Below are 21,155 nucleotides of genomic sequence, written 5' to 3'. Positions count from 1 at the left end.
TGCTCCCCCCTTCCTTTCTTTCTTGTTTCAGATGGTGTTTATTTCTTCCTCTATCATTTTCACTTAACCAATTCATCTGATAGTTGTCTTTTTTATCAGCAACGCAACAGCTGTGACCGGGGTTTGGGTATAGTATAAAAATTAGAGGGCTGGGGATGTGGCTCAAGCAGCGCAATCGCCTGGCATGCGTGCGCCCGGGTTCCATCCTCAGCACCACGTACAAACAAAGATGTTGTGTCCGCCAAAAAACTAAAAATAAATAAATAAATTTAAAAAAAAAATAGAAAGTCATGGTGGGCCCTTTGGGGCGTTCTGTTCATATTATTTGTCCCTCCTGTCATTTCTCACTACTTCATCAAACAAAACTTCCCTTGTGCACTGGGTAGTTGGAAGTAACCCCTAGTTGGCTGCTTCCTAAATCTACCTTAAAGGTAATGGCACATACAGAGCATTCTCATTCTGAATCCCATTCTCATTTTCTATGAATGAAACCTTCCAGCGCCTTTTCTCTCCTGACTCCGCTCTCAAGAATATCTAAGGAGGTGTGCGCCTTACCTCTCTACTCCCAGGGGTTTGACGCCTGGGCATGCGCACCTGCTGTGGCCTAATGGAGGCAGTGATGCGGGTCTCACTCCTTCCACTCTCTAGTGACCATCCCGCTTCCATTATGCCACCCCTTCCATCTCCTCTTTCCACCATCACGCTGCACCCAGGCTCCAGAACCGGTCTGGCTGGTTCTGACATCTGGGGAATGAACCTGTCGGGTTCATCCCCTAGCCTCTAGCAGCTCGGGCTCCGCGCCTCCGCCCTTATTCCCTCGCGGCTGCCAGCTCCTAAGAGTGAAAACCACTACAAATGGCTTGAATGAAACGTGTGTGGGTTTAGTGAGTGGTAAACCACCAGGGGATCCGGTCTCCCAACAATGCAGAATCTCTCTCTAGGAGGAGGAGGGGTAAGGGAGGAGGCACCGGGCAGACCGTTTGTCTCGTCCGCTCGCGCAGTGGCTGAAGCGGCGGGAAGAGGCTGGGCCACCTCCCCCTTCCCGGCCACGCACTGCCTTGCCCGCGGCGGTTCCAGGCACCACACTCTCCGCCCGGTCTGCGCCCGCTGTGGCAGTGACAAGCTTCTGCGGTCGACGGTACTGTCCACCCACCAGCAGCGCCCTCTTCTCCCCCTTCCCCCACGATTCCTGTCTCTGCAGGGGTACGCCGCCCAGCAGCCGGTGCCGCCTCCTCTTCAACTTTGAGCCGGAGGAGAAGCAACTTTGACAGTGGCCGCAGGTTTCCAGTCGGCTTCTTCTTGGCAACATTAGCCTCGAAAGTCGCTAGGGTTAGGTGGGGCAAGAGTTTCCTGGTGCATCAGCTCTGAGTCTGTTTGCAACCTGTTTCCAACGAGCAGGGAGCGGGGATTGTGACTGTCAGTCATCTGGGGGAGGGGGAGTTGTTTTTCTTTCCCTTTAGAGACCTCGGCTTGCAACTGGATAAAGCAGTAGCAAAAGGATGTAAATAGGCAGAGCAACTGTTACCAAGAAGGCAACCACCACCCAAAGGCAGGGAGGCGCACAGGGCTTCTTCCGTCCGGGCTTCGCCCAGTCGCAACATTAATCAACAATCAGGTGTTGGTTGCAACTTTTCAAGGTCAGCCACCCGGAGCAGCTCTTTCCTCTCGAAATCTTGGGGGTACACAGTGCTTGGACTGGATTTGGCTGAGATGCACAGGACACCAAACGAGGAAGGATTGTAGGGGGGACCCCAAGACCCATCCCCCACTCTCCCGGTAATCTCCAGTTCCCCGCTGCCCAGGCGGGGGTGAGTATGTGACATGTGGCTAACTCTCCGCAGCAAGTTAGGCAGCAGGTGTCGGTCCTAAGCGAGAGCCGCGGCTGCAAGGTGCGCCCTAGCCAAGCCATGCGGGCCCGGGGCGCGCCACTCGGTCGCACATCGCGGCTGCTGCTTCTGCTACTGCTCAAGGTTTCTTCTTTCTCTTCTGCGCTGGGGTTTGTCCCCGCGGCCAGAAAGGAAACTTGTCTTGGGGAGAGCTGCTCACCTACATTGATCCAGCGCCGCAGCAGGGATGTTTGGGGACCAGGAATTTTTGCAAGAGACGTTCTGAGAGCACGCGCACCCAGGGAGGAACCAGAGAAAGGGGCACGAGATGTGCCCTCCGGGGACCTACCGGCTGCCCGGGGCGGTGACCCTGGTGCTGCTAGAGGGGCGGAGACGTCGGCGGTTGGGCCCTCGGGACCTCCACTTGGAACCTGGAGGTGGAAAAATGCCCGCAGTCAGGAGGCACCTGGAAATTTGGGGAGAGGGGACCCAACGGCCCTCCAACTCTTCCTTCAGACCTCAGAGGAGGATGAGAAGAGTGCCAGAAGCTCTGGTATTTCCCGGCGCAGCCAGGAGCAGAGCGTGAGAACAGAACCCGGAGCCAGCGATCTTTTCTATTGGCCAAGAAGAGCAGGGAAACTACAGAGCACCCACCACAAGCCCCCATCCAAAACAATCAATGAACCTGCGGGGCACGAAGGGAGGACAATTGCACCTCCCGGCAGGGCGCTACCCCAGAATGGGTCCTCTGGTGAGGGAGTTCATGATCGCTGGGGTCCCCGTCGGGGGAACAGCACCAGCCGGCGGGTGAGATTGAAGAACCCCTTCTACCCGCTGACCCAGGAGTCATATGGAGCCTACGCAGTCATGTGTTTATCAGTGGTGATCTTTGGAACCGGCATCATTGGCAATCTGGCGGTGATGTGCATTGTGTGTCACAACTACTATATGCGGAGCATCTCCAACTCCCTCTTGGCCAACCTGGCCTTCTGGGACTTTCTCATCATCTTCTTCTGCCTTCCACTCGTCATTTTCCACGAGCTGACCAAGAAGTGGCTGTTGGAGGACTTCTCCTGCAAGATTGTGCCCTATATCGAGGTAATGCTTCTAGGGGTTCTCAAGCTACTGGCTTTATCCATTTCCGGGAGTATAGCATCAAAGAACTGCTACTGGACGCACCTACCTGGCTGAACCTCTTCGCTTTTTCTTTGGGTCCCTCCATCTGTCTTTCCAATCATTTACGTATATATGTGTGTATGTAAAAAAAGAGGCAGCTTCTCTAGATCACCTTCAAATTCAGCTGCTTCTGGGCTGTAGGGAAAAAAAAAGATGGTCTCAGAATGCATAGGATTGTTTGGATTATAAATCTCTCTCTTTGAATATGATACTACTTATATTTCTCATTTGGCACCCATCAGAGATTCCAGAGTTAAAATAATGGCCAGTCTATGGTTGTCCTTATCAGAGCATAGCAAGAAACAGGAAAATAGAGAAGAAGAGGGAGGAGGGGAGGGAGGCATTAACATTTATTTACTAGATTTCTAATGCTTCAATGTAATTTTCTCCTCGAGAAAGATTATTACAGTCTTTCAAGATGCATAAGTGGAAGCAACGTTTTATTTGAAAAAAAAAAAAAGGAAATATTTTCTTGGTTGATTGGCCTCAGGATATATTAATAACTCCTCAAAATAGTTTACGTTTTTGGCTATCTACCAGGGTATTTCATCTAAAGTTTCAGGTCATTTTTTATACCTCTCTTTATCCTTCTGAATTTCATAACAATTTTATTATTTTTGTATAATGAACTTAAGTAAAAGACTGGTTATAATGGCACAAAATCTGTTTAATATTCTCCAAGTACGTATTTGCTATTCTTTATGGGTGTAAAGGATTGACAATTTTAAGGCATTTACTCTTAGTCTAGAAAATTTTAGGAAGACAGAGGCATATATAGGTCCCAAACTTTGAAAATGATTATCATTTTGAGTAGGATTTTACTGCTTCATCTTACAATAAATGTCCCAAACCAGAATTGTGGTAGTTGGAATTTGCTCTCTAAATGGCCTCTCTTTAAACACCAGCTCTTGGAAGGGGCCCAAGTGTTTTGCTGCCAGTTGTGTTTTTAGCCAGCTGGCCCTTGATTTTCTCCATTCAGACTGTCCATTTCATTTATGGAAGCAGAAGAAGGGAAACTGTAAATATTCCAGAGCCCCTGATCCTGTCTGGCACCAGGGCCAGTGACACTATGTTCAACATTGTTCCAGGGCCTAAAGCTAGGGGATAAGTAAACAGAAAACAGCACCTACTTAAAAGGACCAAAGCAAGAGACAGTAAATAAGACACTCTGTTATCTTGACAGGGATCAGATGCAGAATCATCTCAGGGCTACTAAGTCAGCTGCTGTGACTTTGGTAGGTTCCAGGACTTCTCTGTTGCCAAGCCTGAAGTGTCTCTGAAACAACTACACTTATTTGGGAGATAGTTCATTTTCAAATTGGGAAGGAGGTAGTAGAATTTGTGTTCAAGAATATCTGTCTATTTACTAACTGCCCTTTCAAGGTCAATTTCAGTTTAGAATTTCTCTGCTTATTTGAATTACAGGAAATTAATTTATGCAAGAAAGGAGACAGAAAGTAAAGTATAAAGGGAACAGGAGAGGTACCTACCCTAATAAGAGAGAAGGGTATTGACTTGTCTCACTGGAAATGTTCTGGACATAGAGAAACCTTTGTACTGGAAAACAACACAACCGAAAGAAGAAACTAGAGAAAGAAAATTACCAAAGTTCTTGAAGGGAAATTTGAAATGAAAAGAAGTTTCTCAAATTCAGGAAAGTATATAAAAACTTAGTTTAGCCAGACCAAACAGTTTTGAACAATGGTATTTATTACACATTTGTTTTAAATTTTTTCTCCCTAATTCTGTTTTCTAAATGTATTGATATCACCTTCCATTTTTATTTCACTGTCCAATTTAATTTTCTCCTTAAAAATATTTTGTTTTTTTTTTAAATCATTTTTCTCCTGGTCAGTAAAAATCTGTCTTTTGCTTAGTTTCCCCCCATCTTTATGATCTTATCTATTTTTCAGTTATTGAGACTATTCTTTATTCTTCCTAGAGAAGAAAGACTTGAAAAATATTCCCTTATTTTTTCTTGAAAATTTACATTTAAATATTTGCATAATATTTATATCATACATTTAAACATAAATATTTAACATAAACATTCTATATATATTTACTGGTAGAATAGTGAGTCACAATGTTAGTATGTAGTATTTCTATATTCCTACTTCTCCCTTTCTATTCCAGGGTTTTGTAATCTTTGTGGCTTTTTAATAAATCTTAGAATGACCATGGGCAAATAGAATGGAAGGAAAAGCAGGATAGGAGAGAAGAGAATCTGAAATTATTTTGAAATGTTTTAGCATGTTTTATAAAAATAATTATCCGACCATAGTAGTAGCTTCATAATTCCTAATTACTGAGAACATGAAGTTCAAATGTCAAAATAAAGCATTTTTACCTCCAGGAGGCACTGCTGTTTTCACAGAAGTAAGAGAGATTTAGTGCCTGTCCTATGTTGGGATCACACCCTGAGATGGAGATTTATTGGGGCATGAAGTTTACTAAAGCATGCCTTTGGGTTCAGTACCTATTAGGGGATGAAGGAAGCAGGACTGGGTAGAAGGAGAAGTTTCACTATGATACAATTGCCTTAAAGTCTTCAGCCTAGGAGGACCTCTAGTGCTAAGAGGGATGGGTGGAAGCATGTAGAGAAATCCTGAATTGAGACCAGAGCGCCCAGTCTTATCTTTCTAACCGAACCCATCATTGGATACAAGTTGCTCCCGGAAGTAGAGCATAACCTTGAGTTTGATCTATCTCTTTGGTAAAGGGCAGTTCCTAGAGAGACAAATGTAACCAAGAGCTATCACCCAATAGCCAAGGGAAGCAATGTTTCAATTCTGAAGGATGTTGGGAGGGACCAGTGTGGGTGGAGAACCACAGTATCCACAACACTGACTTTAGAATTAGCATGTTAAATTAGAGCACAATTTCAACCAACCCTTGCATTTTAGTGATGAAACACAGGACTCAGAAAAAAAATCAGCATCCCTAGCAAATACCTAGTATGTGGCAACAAGACCTTTGGTCTCCATACTTCTCCACCATGTTGCTAATTAGAGTAAGTGTATCATATGATCTAGATCAATCACCAAATATTTACTTCTGTTTGGATGTTAATTGGGGGTTTTGAATGAGCAAGGTTCCTCTTTAAAGAATTGATAACCTTCATGATGTGTGGTAGGGCAAAAGTCTTCAAGAAGGTGTAAGATAATCTCAGATGTAACAGTATTTTTATTTTACTAGGATACAATATTCCTGTGTTGGAGTAAAAAGTAAATAAAAGGAACACATCTCACCAGGCCTCTGGTCAAGGGATAATATATGACAAATCTAAAATGTTCTCTGAAGAGCCAGCCTCTGCAATAGCTTTAGAAATACTGGTTTAAAGTGAGTGAAACTAATGCTCTTTCTTGCCTTCAATTGTAGTTAGAACTGACAAGCAAGAAAAGAAGGATATCGAGGCTAAAGGTGGCATGACCACACTAGTTTGCAAAGCTACACCAATTTCTCTGAATACCCACATTCAAATTGTAGCACATTAAGCATGGCAGATGCTAAATTTGCTTGAGTTGTAAATTAGTCATTTGGTATTCTGATGGACTTTTAAGTGGAAACATGCAGTTTTATTAGCAATTTGGAAATTGCTAATAATATTCTCAGGGAAATGGACTCAGTGTGTAGGAATGGTGCTTAACAAATATTTTATGATTTCACATTAATCCCTTTGTAATCATTTTCTACACTTCCGTGCAAGTGAAAAATTTTAGTTGATGACTCCAGCAGGAGAGAAAACCAGTTTGTAAGAGTGTGCTTTTATTTATAACTTCATTCCTGAATGGTACATGGTGAAGTTATCCAATTTGAATCTTAACATAAGAAGTAAAAGTTCTGATATTCAAATTCAAACTTCAAATAGTTAACCATTGATTGGAAAGAGAATGTGCCATTTTCTAAAGTTTGCCACTAAAATGTAAACAGAAGCATGCATTTTACTTTACTTCCCTTCCAGATTTATTATCTGGCATTTAGCTTTTAAGGATTATGAAACACCCAATAACTGATTAAGGAACAGTATGAATAATTCACTATTTACTCTAATCTTTTTCCAAATGTGTTATTGTGTATTCTTTGAGTCACCATCCATCCATTCATTACTCATTTATTGGGCTTTTCTTCAATGAGAGACACTATGTTAGGAGTGGGCAGGAGGAGATAGGAGAAGAAGGGCAATTTTTCCAAAGACCAATATCATAGTTACACTACTATTATTAAAGCTATAGAAAAGTAGAATGACGTTCTACAACATAACAAATACTATAGTAGAGGTTTTAACAAAGCATTATGGAATGGACCTGGTTGTGACAAAGATGGAGCAAAAACTGTTTTCTCCATCATTCTTTTCAATCATATTCTTATCACTAATCTTTATAGATGCCTATACATCTGAGATCCATGGTGAAAAGTTAACAACTATGAAAATTTTTAATCTTGGTTTCCTATTTTCTAAACCTTTCTTAGACAGGAAGCCCATCATAATTGGCAAGATAATTCAGCATATTGGAAAGTTCTTTTAAAATATGGAATTTTAAAAATATGGAACCCCATCTCTGCTTTGCATTTATGAATTCTTATCAGTGATGAGGACATTAAATAAATCAGATTTAAAATTTTTGACTTAGTTTATTTATCAGTTGTAATTATAGTACATTAGATCGAGTTTACTTTTTTTTTTTTTTCTAAACCTGAAAATCTCAAGAATGTATGTAGTATTCAGTTTGACCGGAGAGAGTCTCGGAGGCTGGCCAGGGAGCTACTTTGGATGCTATTGTAGAATAGGGGAGTGGGAAGCATAACAAATGGTCTTTCCCAAGAACTGGTTAACATGTCAAGTGTACACTCAGAGTGAGGATTTGCCCTGAGATGCTGAGGGCTCCCAAAGTATATGGTTATGTCAGTAAAGCATCTTTCAACAGAGAATAAGAAGTGTGTATGTCTGCAAAAGCTAGAGAGGTCTGAACTTATGCGTCTATCTGAGGTAGTGAGAGTGAGGGTAAGTGAGGTGAGTATCTTCTTAACTATCATGCTAATGCTGCGTGGACCTTGATGGAATTCTTCCATGTTTAATGACATTTTTATGTGTCACAACTAGGTTTAACAGTGTCCCACAGGAAACACATGGACCTGTGTCTGAGATGTAGACTGTGGGAGAAGAAGGATGAACAGACTGTTGGGCATGGAGGTTTGTGTCTGGCACTGCACTCTGCTCACATTCTGCAGGGGTATTCCAGATGTTTCACCTCCCCCAAAATTGACCTGCCAAGGTCCCATAATTAATCAACCTTGTTGGTAAGACTAACTCTTAAATCTCCTAATTAGAACAGTATTCTTTGTGCTAGAAGAAATGATCCAAACTAAAATTTCAGGGTTGAGTGGACAATAAGATTATTGTAACCCTTAATATGAAGTCTGTATATTTGCAAGGTAGATACAGGTAGTTTCTACAAAGCTTCCATAAAACATGGGATATAATCTCAGTTCTGAAATCATTCTAGAGACAGAATATTTTAGTTTGTGAATTTATGATGGTTTTCAATGTTATCTATCTGCACACTTGAATGGTTCATAGCCTTAATGAACCAAGGTCATTGATTTGATTCCTATGTGGAGTAAGTCATTCTTACTGATTCAATTCAAGGTTGATTTAAGGTTGCCATTTTGTCCCCCAAACAGTCCCTTTTCCATACTCCTCACCTTCAGGGTCTTTCCTCCTAAATTTACTGTCTTCTTGATTCAAATCCCTCATATAGGAAAAGTAACTGATAAAATAATTCACACTAAGATGTGAGATTTAGAAACATTGGCTTTTTATAGAGGATTGAATGAAGAAAGAATACTTACTTCACAGAATATCAATGGTAGAATTCTTGTTAAAAGCTTAGAAATTTTATCTTAAAATGTGTTTTTTCAGTATCACTCAAATAATAATGATCCAGTTACAAATAATTTAATTTTTAATTTGGGAGCACCAGCATGCAAATGATTGTCATTAGTCACAAAGAGAAATAGGTAAAATTTGTTCCTGTTCTTTGGATACTCATCAGGACCCACAGGTGCACAAACCAAAATTAATTTAATAATTAATAAATTAAGTCCACTTAATTTTTATTAGGAATCTTATAATAATACCAAGGATTGAAAACTAGAATGTGATCTTGGGGGAAATTAAACTTTTGAAATGAATTCATAATTACTGAGAATAAGCATGGAAAATAAAAATTTTTAATGTTGATTCCAATATTTAGCTTTTATCTTAGGACAAATGATGCTAATTTTGCTTAATTTGCATTACTATATTAATGAACACAAAAATTTATAGTTAAATAATAACATAGGACAAACTGTTGTTAAATGGATTTTTAAAACTATACAAGTAATTCATTGTGCTACAAAAGTAATACTTGAAAGAAAATCTTAATTTAAGCTAGGAGTATAAAGGAAAAGAAGAGATGTATGGAATCAAGAGATGTTTTAGGTTGATATGTCAGTTTTAAATAACCTTAATTGTTTTTTAAATAAGTGTGAGCATGTTATTAAGCTTAAGCAAGAGAAAAGAAAGTGTAAATGAGGTCATTAATGACAGTTGATAGTTGCTGCCTTCAAAATAATTTTTAGGCCATGACTTCAGGAATCACATACATGAGTAGTCAAGATGAATATTTATTCTATGTGGGTGAGTTAGATCAAATATCAGTGATGGGGCTGGGGATAAGCTCAGTTGGTAGAGTGCTTGCCTCGCATGCACAAAGCCATGGGTTCATCCCAGCACCAAAAAAAAAAAAAAAAAAAAAAAAAAAAAAAAATCAGTAATGTAGATACTTTGCCAAAGCTTGGGTGAAAAGCTCTATTTCATTCCAGAGATGTGTGCGTACTTGAGAAGAGTGAGGCAACTCCTTGCTGCTTTTGGTCTGAAAACTCTAATTGACCTGTGTTACTGCCATAGTGTGCTTTGTAATGAAGACCTTTTAAAAAAGGTCATCAATAAACATGCTGTCCCTGTTGGTGCTCAAAGCAGGGGAAGTTGGGGAAGTTGCCCTGAAGTGCTGCAAGGAGGAAGGTTATGGAAAATGCTGGAAGCCACAGGCACAAGCCCAGGCCATTTAGGGTTTCAGAGGAAACTCTATCCTGTGCTCATCCTGCTTTTCTCCTGACTGTTGTTAGTCCCACAACCACTGAGTTATAATAGGTTATCATTCATGGCCCAAATGAATGGGTTTTCTTAACAATAAAGTCCTTGTTTCTGAGGGTCACTTGTAAACAAAGGACAACTCATAAATAGATGTATTAAACATTTTTATATGAAATAGAAGTTAGATTAGAATGTCTGTTATCATAACCTTCCTTGGAAATTACCCTATTTTATAAAAATTAATGTATTCCAGTCATTTCACTGTACTTAAATATGTAGAGTTAATTTCACATAAAGGGCATTTTGCTTAGAAGTTCTTTTTTTTTTTTTTTTTTGTTTAGAAGGTCTTTGATCATTCCCCCCACCCCAGTCAGTGGTAATCTTGATGTGCAGTACTAAAAGTTTAGCAAAAGGTAGTATTTATTTAATAAGAGTTGTACTGAAAAAAGAGAAGTGCTCTCTGATGTCTGTTTCACAGGTTACTTTTCATAGTTGCTTCATTCCTTTAGTTGGTAGTAAGCTTCTGAGAAATGGAGTAATAGAAAAGACAGACTCCCCATGGATTACTGTTTTCATAGAGCATCTGTGCACTCCTTCATACTATTTTGAATGAACATGGACTTAATGTAGTACAAAGTGGGTATGTTAATCCAGGTGTCCTCAGGGCCTGATATTTGCATTGAATTAGAAAGTTGAGCAGGAGAGACAATGAAATCCAATAATGTCATGATCTGTAAATTAAGCTTTCTACCTCAATTACTGTTTTGCCTTATAGGTTTCTTTACACTTGTTTTATTTTTAACAGAAACCTAGGCAACCATTAATCTTCAAATTAACTCATGATGGACAGAGCAGTGCATTTTTTTTCCTTACTATGGAAGAAGACAGTTTTACTCTAAATCTTTCCCTGAAGTCACTGTTGCCACATATCTTGTGGGATGGATTAATTTCTCACCATTAATTTCTCACTGATATAAAATGGCTATCTTAAATTGGTTAACACAATAGCTAAACTGAAATTTGAAATTCATGATTTCAAAAACACAAGTTTAAGAGAGGGATGAAACATTTGAAGGGTGAGCATACCTATGGTTCACATAAGTACTGGGTGGAGTTTCTCTAAATCCAGTCTTGCCAATGTTGATAAAGGAATAGCTGAAGAGATATGCCATTTCCATTCAGATGACCACATTTGTACTCTTCATTATCCTGATTGGACCACCTACTTTTTGTTAGTTTGTTTCTGTAACAAAACTTAAAAGGTAACTCTAGAAGCCATTCTTAAAAATTTCCATTATATTTTAAAAATCCTCTATATTATATAGATTTATTTTTTCTCACTCCAGTGGTTTATTTTCTTTTCAGTATTCATAATAATGGGAAGAATATCTATTTCCCTTTCCCTTTATTAAGGAAACTGAGGCAAGGGAAAGATGAGAAGTTATCTGTCATGGTACTGAATTTCATTTGGAATATCTAGGCCATTAGCTAGAATCATTTGCACATTGACTGTAATTAGAAATAAACCTTTTAAAATGATTTCAAAATGGAGTCCAGTTAAGGTTAGTAAAACAAAGTTTTGAATACAATGAAACTATTATATAATATGAATAATTCAAGCCTGTAGTATTCATTATGAAGTACTTTATAAATCTCAAATTAACAAATATTTCAAAAGCACAACTTTGATTCCTAAAATGTATTAGTGTGTAAAAGAAACGCATTTAAACCTCAAAAGATCCTCTGTATTATGAAAATAACATATAAAGCCAATGGCGTTCTTTCCTGTTCCTTTTCTATTTTTCCTACCCAGGAGCAAACTTTATGAGGGTTACTGTGAATGTCAAAAACAACAAAGAACATATTGAGATCTCAATTCTGGGTGGTTTTCAGCATTATCTTGCCTTTGTGTGCATGTGTTATCTTCGAATTTCACAGATTTATTTATTTATTTATTTGTTTATTTATTTATTTATTACTCCTGGGCCCACAGATTTAAATGCATGCTTTAAAGTACTGGCACACATTTAAATGCTACTGGCATGCTACTCTCCTAGGTTTTTATAGGTGTTAAAAAGCCATATGTCAAATGACCAAAATCCCAAGGTTATCTTCATCTAATAGGCTAACTAAGACAGTGATAATATTTACAAGGAATTAGATCATATCCCCTGAAATGAAAATGTTTGTAAGGGAGATTTTATTATTTGGTCAGCTTGGGGAAACTAGTTAGGCATCTGTAGCAATTTCCAAATATTTTGGAATTATATTTGTCTACCATTTTTATTTTAAGCCAGTGGTTCTCAAGTACAGTTTCCAAGCATACATGGATATGTTCTGAGCAAGGGAAGTCACTGCAAACATGTCAAGAATTGTGCATAGTCGAGTCAATCCCTCTAATAGACTGTAATGAGTCATTCTGTGTATAAACTAATTTGTTGAATGTGTAGCAGCAGGTGTGGGATAGTCAAAAAATTCCTCTTTGGACTCCAGTTCTCTTAAGGACAGATTCATCATTGTTCATAGCAGCAAGCACAGTATAACATATCTGGTAGTTTCTCTGTTGCTCTCAAAAAATGAATATATATTTATACACATGCATCCACACACATAGCATTAATGTAGTGGCTCTCCTTGCCACTAAAAACGGAGTTCAATACAGCCACAATAATACTGAAATGGGAGCAGTACATCATAGGGGTGATCAAGAAGAGTGGCCCTTGACCCCCTGCTTTAGCACTGGGGCTGCCACTTCCATGTATAAATTCTCAGGCCTCAGCTTCTGCTGAGTCTCTCCTGTGCTTTGTAGCAATGCCGTAGGTGGCCACAACTGCTCAGAGCCCAACTGCTCTGGATGTTGACAGGGCTGGAGCTGAAGGAGCTTTATTGTTGTCATGCTGGGCTACAAAGAACAACAGAACATTGTTGTTTGAAAAAGAAAAAGATCTCAGAGTTGTTTGTTTTGATTCCCTTGCCATTTCTGAATTTTGATGCCAATTCCCTCACAAAACTCAATATCTTAGTTCCCCACATAGTGAAAATTTTCTGTTTCCAGCTTTCCTCTGATCTTGAAATTCTCAAAGTTAATAGTATTTTCTATTAAAAGTGTTTACAGTTCTGCTTTTGTTGCTGTTAATTATTCCTCCTATTGCAATTTAATCATAAGAGATTTCATCTCATTCCATCTCAGGATGCTGCTTCAAAGTACTACCCTTCTAAGCCAACGCTTAACAGCTTTCCTCCCAGGAGCATATTTCATAGTGATATTGAATTTTAGCAATCAGATATGGTCATTAAATGTAGAAGATCCAGCATTCATGATACAGTTTTATAATTGCATATAATTGCACTATTCATCTTGGTAGAATCTTTAATAAGCTGTACATAAACAAGTACATTTAAAATTGTGATGGAAATCTTTTCATGTTATCACAACGTTTAGGAATTTTAATTACATGGGTAAATTTCATATATGTGTAAGTAGAAACTAGGCCAACACCACTCATTCAGATGATTTTTATCAATCCATTCAGAGGTGTGCAATTAATTCTTTACATATGTTACTGCCTTCTATAATGATTTGGAGAAGTACTGAGCAGGACCTTCCCACATTCTTGCTTTTTCACATCACAAAATGTGGTGCATAAATATCTGAAAATATCTGAAGTCACACTGCAGGCAGTGGCAGCAGGAGAGCAAGGATGTCTAAGAGTGGCATTTGGGCTGCAGTTGCTGCTGGCCTCTACGCTGAAAGTACTGTCTGCACCTGGGGCAACTCTGCTTTCCTTATTGGCACCTTCAGCAACTCTCTCTGTTACTCCTGTGACTTTTCTGGATTGCTCACCCTGTTTCAGCGGGATCCTAACCACAGAGGATGTTATCAGTGAGAAGTACAGTTGGAAAATGGGAAGCTGTATACAGGAGATTTTTGAGCTTAGTGTATGAAAACTGGAAAGGATCCCTCCATCCATGATTTGTCAAGAAGACTACAGATCAAATATGTTTGAGATTCTAATTGGTACTAAAGCTTTTAGGAATCATGTCTGAAGAAATGATCATCTGTAAATAAAATGCACTGCAAAATAATTCTTGAGCAAAACGTTGGAGCATCTATAAGTGACACACCCCGGCTTTCATTGTCTTGTGAGATGGAATATATGGAGCTTAGAAAATGTTCTCTTGCTTTTTGGAAAATGTTCTTTTAATTAAAAGTGAATGTGCAGCACAGCTTCTGATAACTAGAGTTGGCAATCTAACACACCCATCCTAATCCACATCCACCCACATGCATGCGTTTGCTGTTACCTCTCATGAACTCCTCTGAAACCAAGTTGGAGGTAGAGATGCAAATGCTAGCAGTTCTAATAATTGGTTCAGATTTTTTAAAATCTCTACACTGGTAATTAGAGAGATTAGTAGAGGAGAAGATGCTATCCTTTGTGTGTTGTTTGCTTTTTGAAAGTAATGATATGCTGAGCCTCTAACAGACTGCCTCTTCTCAGAGTCTCCAGTATTTTTATATTACGGAGCTTTCCTTTTATTAGAAATGTTATTCATAATTTAAAAAGAATGCAAAGCATACAGCCTTAACTTCATATTTGTGGACTGACTCAGGATATATAGCGACAGAGAACCATGCACAAAGATTTGCCTTACTGAAAACTACACAGAGAGGCTTGCTGAGTATTTGCATATATCTGACAACTTGAAATTTTGTTTTATATTGTTAAGAGAAATGAATCAAAGCATTTGAAGACTTTAAATCCAAAGTGTAGAAAATCTATAAAGTAAAGTAGAACAATATTGTTTGATGTAGACCTTTAGATAATGGCAGGCCATCCTCAGATTTCCTCAAGTTTGGCAATTACTGATATTAAAAAAAAGCATAATCAGAAGATAATCACACAATGTTGAAGTCAGTGTTAGAATTATTTTTGGTCTCCAGTATAGATTAAAAACAAATTTCCATCAGGGTTAATAACTCATTAGTTTCAAAGTTAATTTTTACAAGGTAAATATAGAATGGCTTTTATTTTTTCCCAGTCATATTAGACTGATGTTTCTTATACTAGTCTTTAGGGGGGATTTCTGAAATAATCAATTCTTGGAGAACAAGAGTTGTTATAATGAGCTCTTTATCTGTACTGATTTAGAGCTCGGTTAATCATATTTTTCCTTATTTTTGATTTTTCACGTAATTAAAAACCTGTTATAACTCATTTTTGACATGTTTCCCTTAATAAGCATGAGACTCGTCATGGCATGGAGTAATGTTGGTATTTTCTATATTCTAACTAGTAGACACTGTGCAGTGTGTGAGAAGAGGAGAGATTATTTGACATTGAACTCTTAGAATTCACAAGGCAAGTTGCCATAGCTCTGGGGACAGTGACAGCTTGAATGCAGTAGATAAACAACAAATGTTTCAAGTACTAAAATTGTATGGCAAATGGTTTTCCTTTTGTCAACATGATCACATTGACTTTAAAAAATCAGATATTAACTTTATACATATATTTTTTTACCCATTGACCAAGTCATGACCCATAACTATGTTTCTTAAACATTCCCACCAGACCACAGAGGAGACTGAATGCATATACTCAGGTTTCTGGGGTATAGTTTAAAGCATTCCATCCACTTAGGACTTTTCTTTTAGTATCCTGTTTTATCTGAAGCCTCACTAGCATTTTACATTCCGTTCATATCAATAATGGCTACATTAATAAGCACTAAACTACATAAATTACTCCAAAAATATTTGAGTAAATTTGATGCTCCCAGGCAAGTGCTATGTTTATTTTGGGACTTTGAAAACCATCCTATCCCTCTTGGGAGAAAAGGACTCCTTCTTATGTCTTTTACCCCTAATATTAAGCTTGGCATAGAGCTGATATCAATAAATATGTGTTTGTGTTGGGTATGTATGTATCTGTGTGCTGATTAAAGTATGTGTAATACTTAATATAGGCAAATGAATTCTGTTTATATTAGGAATATATTTTTATATTCTTGGATAAACTTTTGTGTGAAAAACATAGGATCATATTATTGGTTCTTAACTTTTGTAATTCGTTTAGATTTAGACTTTTGATTGTGTAAATTCATGTTCCCTTGAATTTTATCTATGAGATTTGTCTGAGGCTTGGTTATAAGGTGCACTCTTCCAGAGAGGATTTGTGTTTGCCTATACCAAGCACCTGGGTGATTGTAAATACATTTTTGATCCTTTTGACAACCAAAAATAGATAATGTGAATTCTGGCCCTAATGCCATGTAAGTGCAGGTTCTCAGAATGTGTCAGGATTTATTTTCCTTACCCACATCCCAACCCCAATTCACTTCCAACTCAGGTTATGCAGGCTAGTTTCTCTCTCTCTCTCTCTCTCTCTCTCTCTCTCTCTCTCTCTCTCTCTCTCTCTCCTCTCTCCTCTCTCCTCTCCCCCCCCCCTTTACACTTCTAAAGATGTCAGTATTTAGGAAATTTTTAATTAAAAAGGGGTCTTTGCCATAATCCTTACCCATATCAGCCCCAGCTTTGTGTCCCACCTCTGCATACCTGGGCACCTGGCCTCATCTGTCCAGCTAAAACTAACCTGAAACCCTCATAGGCCTGGCAGATACTGCTGTGGAAAACATGCCTTGGGGATGGTGGTGGTGGGGGATCATCTCTGACCTGCTTAGAATTTCTTTTCTCATTGATCTTAGCCTCTGAAGAATTCCTCTTTCCTTTTTCCCATAGATGTTTGCCTTTGAAAATAATACTAAAATGATTTATTTAGAAATTAGAGGAGACTTTTCATTATCTAGCTTTCTGGAAACAGTGATCTTGATTGCTTGCTGTGTGTGAGGCACACTATTGACCCTCATGCTGGAAAACATGACCTGTCTTTTCAGTAATGAAAGTGGGGCATAACCCTTATCTTTACTCCTTATCTGGATCTCTAGGTGGTAGGCATTTTCAGGTTGTCCGAAATTCTTAGAGTCTCTGAGTTCTTATCTATAATAAAATGGTATTGGAATAACTGACCTTTATAGATGTTTCCAGTTCTAATTTTTTTTCTTTTACTACATCACTGCATCACTGTATAGCCATTAAAATATTATTCTATTTTTATTCTTACAGTGATTCAGCTGCAGTCACCACTCCAGTTACCCATGACTCCTGAAAACGGTTCTCTCTCACCAATCTGCATTTATTTCTTAGTGCATTGATCTTTTCAGAGAGCGCCCAGAATAAATGTTTTTTTTGGTTCTCCCCATCCCGCAGGTTGCTTCTCTAGGAGTTACTACCTTCACCTTGTGTGCGCTGTGTATAGACCGCTTCCGCGCTGCCACCAATGTACAAATGTACTATGAGATGATCGAAAACTGTTCTTCAACGACGGCCAAACTTGCTGTGATTTGGGTTGGCGCTCTGCTGCTGGCACTTCCAGAGGTCGTTCTCCGCCAGCTGAGCAAGGAGGATTTGGGGTTCAGTGGCCGGGCTCCTGCAGAACGATGTGTCATAAAGATCTCTCCCGATTTACCGGACACCATCTACGTTTTAGCCCTCACCTATGACAGCGCGAGACTCTGGTGGTATTTTGGCTGTTACTTTTGTTTACCCACACTTTTCACCATCACCTGCTCTTTAGTGACTGCAAGGAAAATCCGCAAAGCAGAGAAAGCCTCTACCCGAGGGAATAAGCGGCAGATCCAACTAGAAAGCCAGATGAACTGTACAGTAGTGGCATTGACCATTTTGTATGGGTTTTGCATTATTCCTGAAAATATCTGCAATATTGTCACTGCCTACATGGCTACCGGAGTTTCACAGCAGACAATGGACCTACTGAATATCATCAGTCAGTTTCTTTTATTCTTTAAGTCCTGTGTTACCCCCGTCCTCCTCTTCTGTCTCTGCAAACCCTTCAGTCGTGCGTTCATGGAGTGCTGCTGCTGTTGCTGCGAAGAATGCATCCAGAAGTCTTCAACAGTGACCAGTGATGACAATGACAACGAGTACACCACAGAGCTCGAACTGTCTCCTTTCAGTACCATACGCCGGGAAATGTCCACTTTTGCTTCGGTTGGAACTCATTGCTGAAGGACAGTACTTGGTTTGGTCAGATTTGCTTCTTTGTTTGGTTTTCATATCCTGTGAATGTTTCTACTTCATATTTTTCTTTAGGGGAAAACATGCAAAAAGAGGGGAAAAAATTTAAAAAAAGCAAATAAATACATATTAACTACCATAGAACTGATTTTGCAAAATAATATTTGTGCTCTGAAAAAAAATGTTTATATTTGGTTATTTAAGAAGAATGAGAAGGCTGATAGTTTAGATTATTTTATCTGTATGGTGCTAATATTTTATTTGAAAAAGTTACTGCACCTTAATTTAATTAATTGCTAGATTTCTTCCTTTCTTTAAAAAATTACAATTGTTGTATATTGAGTACAGCCATGTGGTTTTGCAAGTTACCTTATGTTTGAGTTGTAACTGAAAGTATATTGTATATGGTATTGTGAGATGATTTGTATTTAGAGGCATTCATTCACCAAGTAGCACCAAATAAATTACACTTTATTCTTTAATGTCATTGTCAATCTACTTTTAACCAACATTCAATAAATCTTTTAATTGCCTTAATGACACAGTTACTGGTTCTATGCACAACTTAGAATTGGCCTTACTGCTTTATAATTATATGCCCCGTTGGGGCAGGTAATCACTATGTTATAAAGAAGCATTCCTAATAGTACTATTTTATGTGCATGACTCATAAAAGTATATTGTATATTAAAACAAAACTGTATTTTTAATATTCAGATATAGATGTAAAATTACTTCCTAATATTTACAAAATATAAATAAATAGAGTAGGAAGAAATTATCTTTTTTTTTTCCTAATAAATTCACTTCTGAACAAGCATGATTTTCCCATGAGGAATTATGGGCAGAATCAAGAATAAAAAACAATGCACTTGTCATCTGGTTTTCCCTCAATGCTGACCTTTGAAGCTTTGTGCATCCTGCATGAAGCACTCTGAATTCTAATTTTCCTTCTTTTAAAAAATAGACTTGATTAAATCTGTATGAATTAATTTCTTTAAGTGGAATGAAAGCACAGTAGTAGAATAGTAAAATATTCCTACATCTTGATTAGAACACTTGAATATTCAAATGCTACCTTTGAACAGATTCTTTATAAATTCCCACTAAAAAACTAATGCTCTGACCAGCCCAAAGGCCCAGCCTCTTTCTAGGATGACTCTTTTTTTTTTTTTTTTTTCTTTTTTGGTACTAAGGATTGTACCTTAGAGCATTTAACACTCAGCCATATTCGCAGTCTGTTTTTTATTTTGATGCAGGGTCTCACTGAGTTGCTTAGGGCCTCCCTAGTTTGCTGAGGCTGGCTTTGAACTTGTGATCCTCCTGCCTTAGCCTCCTAAGTTGCTGGGATTACAGATGTGTGCCACTGCACCTGGCTCAAGCTGACTCTTAATGTAACACTGAGAGGAAAAATATGGGTAGGGTTTTGAATAACCTGGCCAGTTCTAGAACCAAATCTCTCCAGTCTCCTCTTGGAGATACCAACACAACTTTCTACTGAAGTTTAAGGCTTCTCTTGTACCAGGAGACAGAGTGAAGCCCTACCCTGATGTAACTGTTCTGTTTAGAGTGGTCTGAGCTGAAGATTCCCTACCCCAACCCCAAAACCTCAGCCAGTGATCTGGATCCATGAGTCCTCAGCCCACCCCTGCTGATCTCCTCCTTGATCTTGCTGGTCTATTTGGCCTCTCCACTCTCAGGATGTGAAGCTCAGAATCTCTCAGTCTAAAAGCATCTGCCTGTGTTCTTTCTGTCCCACCCAAAATAGGAGATGGTAGTTTAATAATGGGGTTTATTCTGTTTTTATATTTAGTCCCACTTTGGTGGTTAATTTTGTTAGCCAACTTGACTGGATTCAGCAATGCTTAGAACAGAAGTAAAGAACTGGAAAATCCAGTGGGTCTGTGAGGATGTTTCCAGAGAAGATTGGCATGTGGGTCAGTGAACTGAGTGGGGAAGACCTGCCCCAAATGTGGTGACACCATCCTATAGGGTAGAGGCCTGGAATGAAAATGCAGAAGAGAAAAGCTAGCTCTGTCCCTGCTCTCCCCTTCTGACCAGATGTGTTTCCCCGTGGCTGTTGCCCAGGGACATCAGACTCTACATTCTTCAGCCTTTGAACATGACTTGTACCAGTAGCTCTCCGGGGGCTTTCAGGCCTTGACCCTCCTGCTGAATCAGTCAGATGCAGGCTTGCTTTGTCTTTCTCTCTCTTTTGCTCCCTTCTCTCACTCTGAGGCTCCAACTCCTGGTTTCCCTTGTCTCTCCAGCCTGCAGAGAGCCATTGTGAAACTCTTCAGCCTCTGGCTTTCTGAGTCAATCTAATAAATTCCCTCTTAGAACTAAACAAACAAACAAACAAACATAAACTAATGCTTTCCATTGGGATTATTTGAATCCCCTCTCTTTCCTCTTTAGGAGTTTAAGTTGCAGCAATTGGGTTAGATACTGGACATGTGGGGCATATGTCTAAATGAGATGACAAAGACTCTGACCTGGTGACACAGTGATATTTAAAAGCTACTAACAAAGAAATGTGGTTGAATTTCTTCATCTTTAAAAAAGCTGCATGATATGGAAACACAATTTTCTATCCAGGAATATGTTTCTCTAATGGTCAGTTTATATACTGTGTAACATAACTGAGTCAGTGCCTTTCTTCTTTCAGATTTTAACATGACGTTATTTAAAATAATTAAATTTCAGAGGTAGGAAAATTAAATAGATGTGATCCAGACCATTTATCTTCCAGATGAAACCTAATTATCTAAATGACTACTCACACTCTTCTTTTCCCAGTCTGATACTCTTCAAAGGGATTTTTCTCTCCCTCTGTGTGTATGTGTATATGTAATCATGTATTCTGTTTTTTTTTTTCATTTGTTTTTTACCCAGGGACACTTAAACACTGAGC

At 38.8% G+C, this 21,155-nt stretch overlaps 1 protein-coding gene across 1 annotated transcript; it reads left to right on the top strand.

Moving 5' to 3' along the window:
- The first annotated feature begins 1,098 nt into the window (after positions 1-1,098).
- Gpr37 (G protein-coupled receptor 37) lies at positions 1,099-18,778 on the top strand. Its single transcript, XM_046422545.2, has 2 exons — positions 1,099-2,924; positions 17,414-18,778. The coding sequence occupies exons 1-2, from the start codon at positions 1,908-1,910 to the stop codon at positions 18,230-18,232; spliced, it is 1,836 nt and encodes a 611-aa protein (XP_046278501.1). The 5' UTR covers positions 1,099-1,907; the 3' UTR covers positions 18,233-18,778.
- Positions 18,779-21,155: the final 2,377 nt, after the last annotated feature.

This window comes from Marmota monax, unplaced genomic scaffold, assembly GCF_021218885.2.
Source record: "Marmota monax isolate L192 unplaced genomic scaffold, Marmota_monax_Labrador192_F-V1.1 WCK01_AAM20220418_F8-fsc00027, whole genome shotgun sequence".
In the NCBI taxonomy this organism is placed as follows: Eukaryota; Metazoa; Chordata; class Mammalia; order Rodentia; family Sciuridae; genus Marmota; species Marmota monax.
Note: the sequence above shows the minus strand (reverse complement) of the source record. Positions and strands in the feature narration are given on the sequence as shown.

What these genes read in the sequence shown, in the direction of transcription:
- Gpr37 (XM_046422545.2), top strand. Translation starts at nt 1,908, where the DNA reads ATGCGGGCCCGGGGCGCGCCACTCGGTCGCACATCGCGGCTGCTGCTT. An exon ending in AGATTGTGCCCTATATCGAG is followed by an intron (nt 2,925 to 17,413) that starts GTAATGCTTCTA and finishes CCCATCCCGCAG; the next exon opens with GTTGCTTCTCTAGGAGTTAC.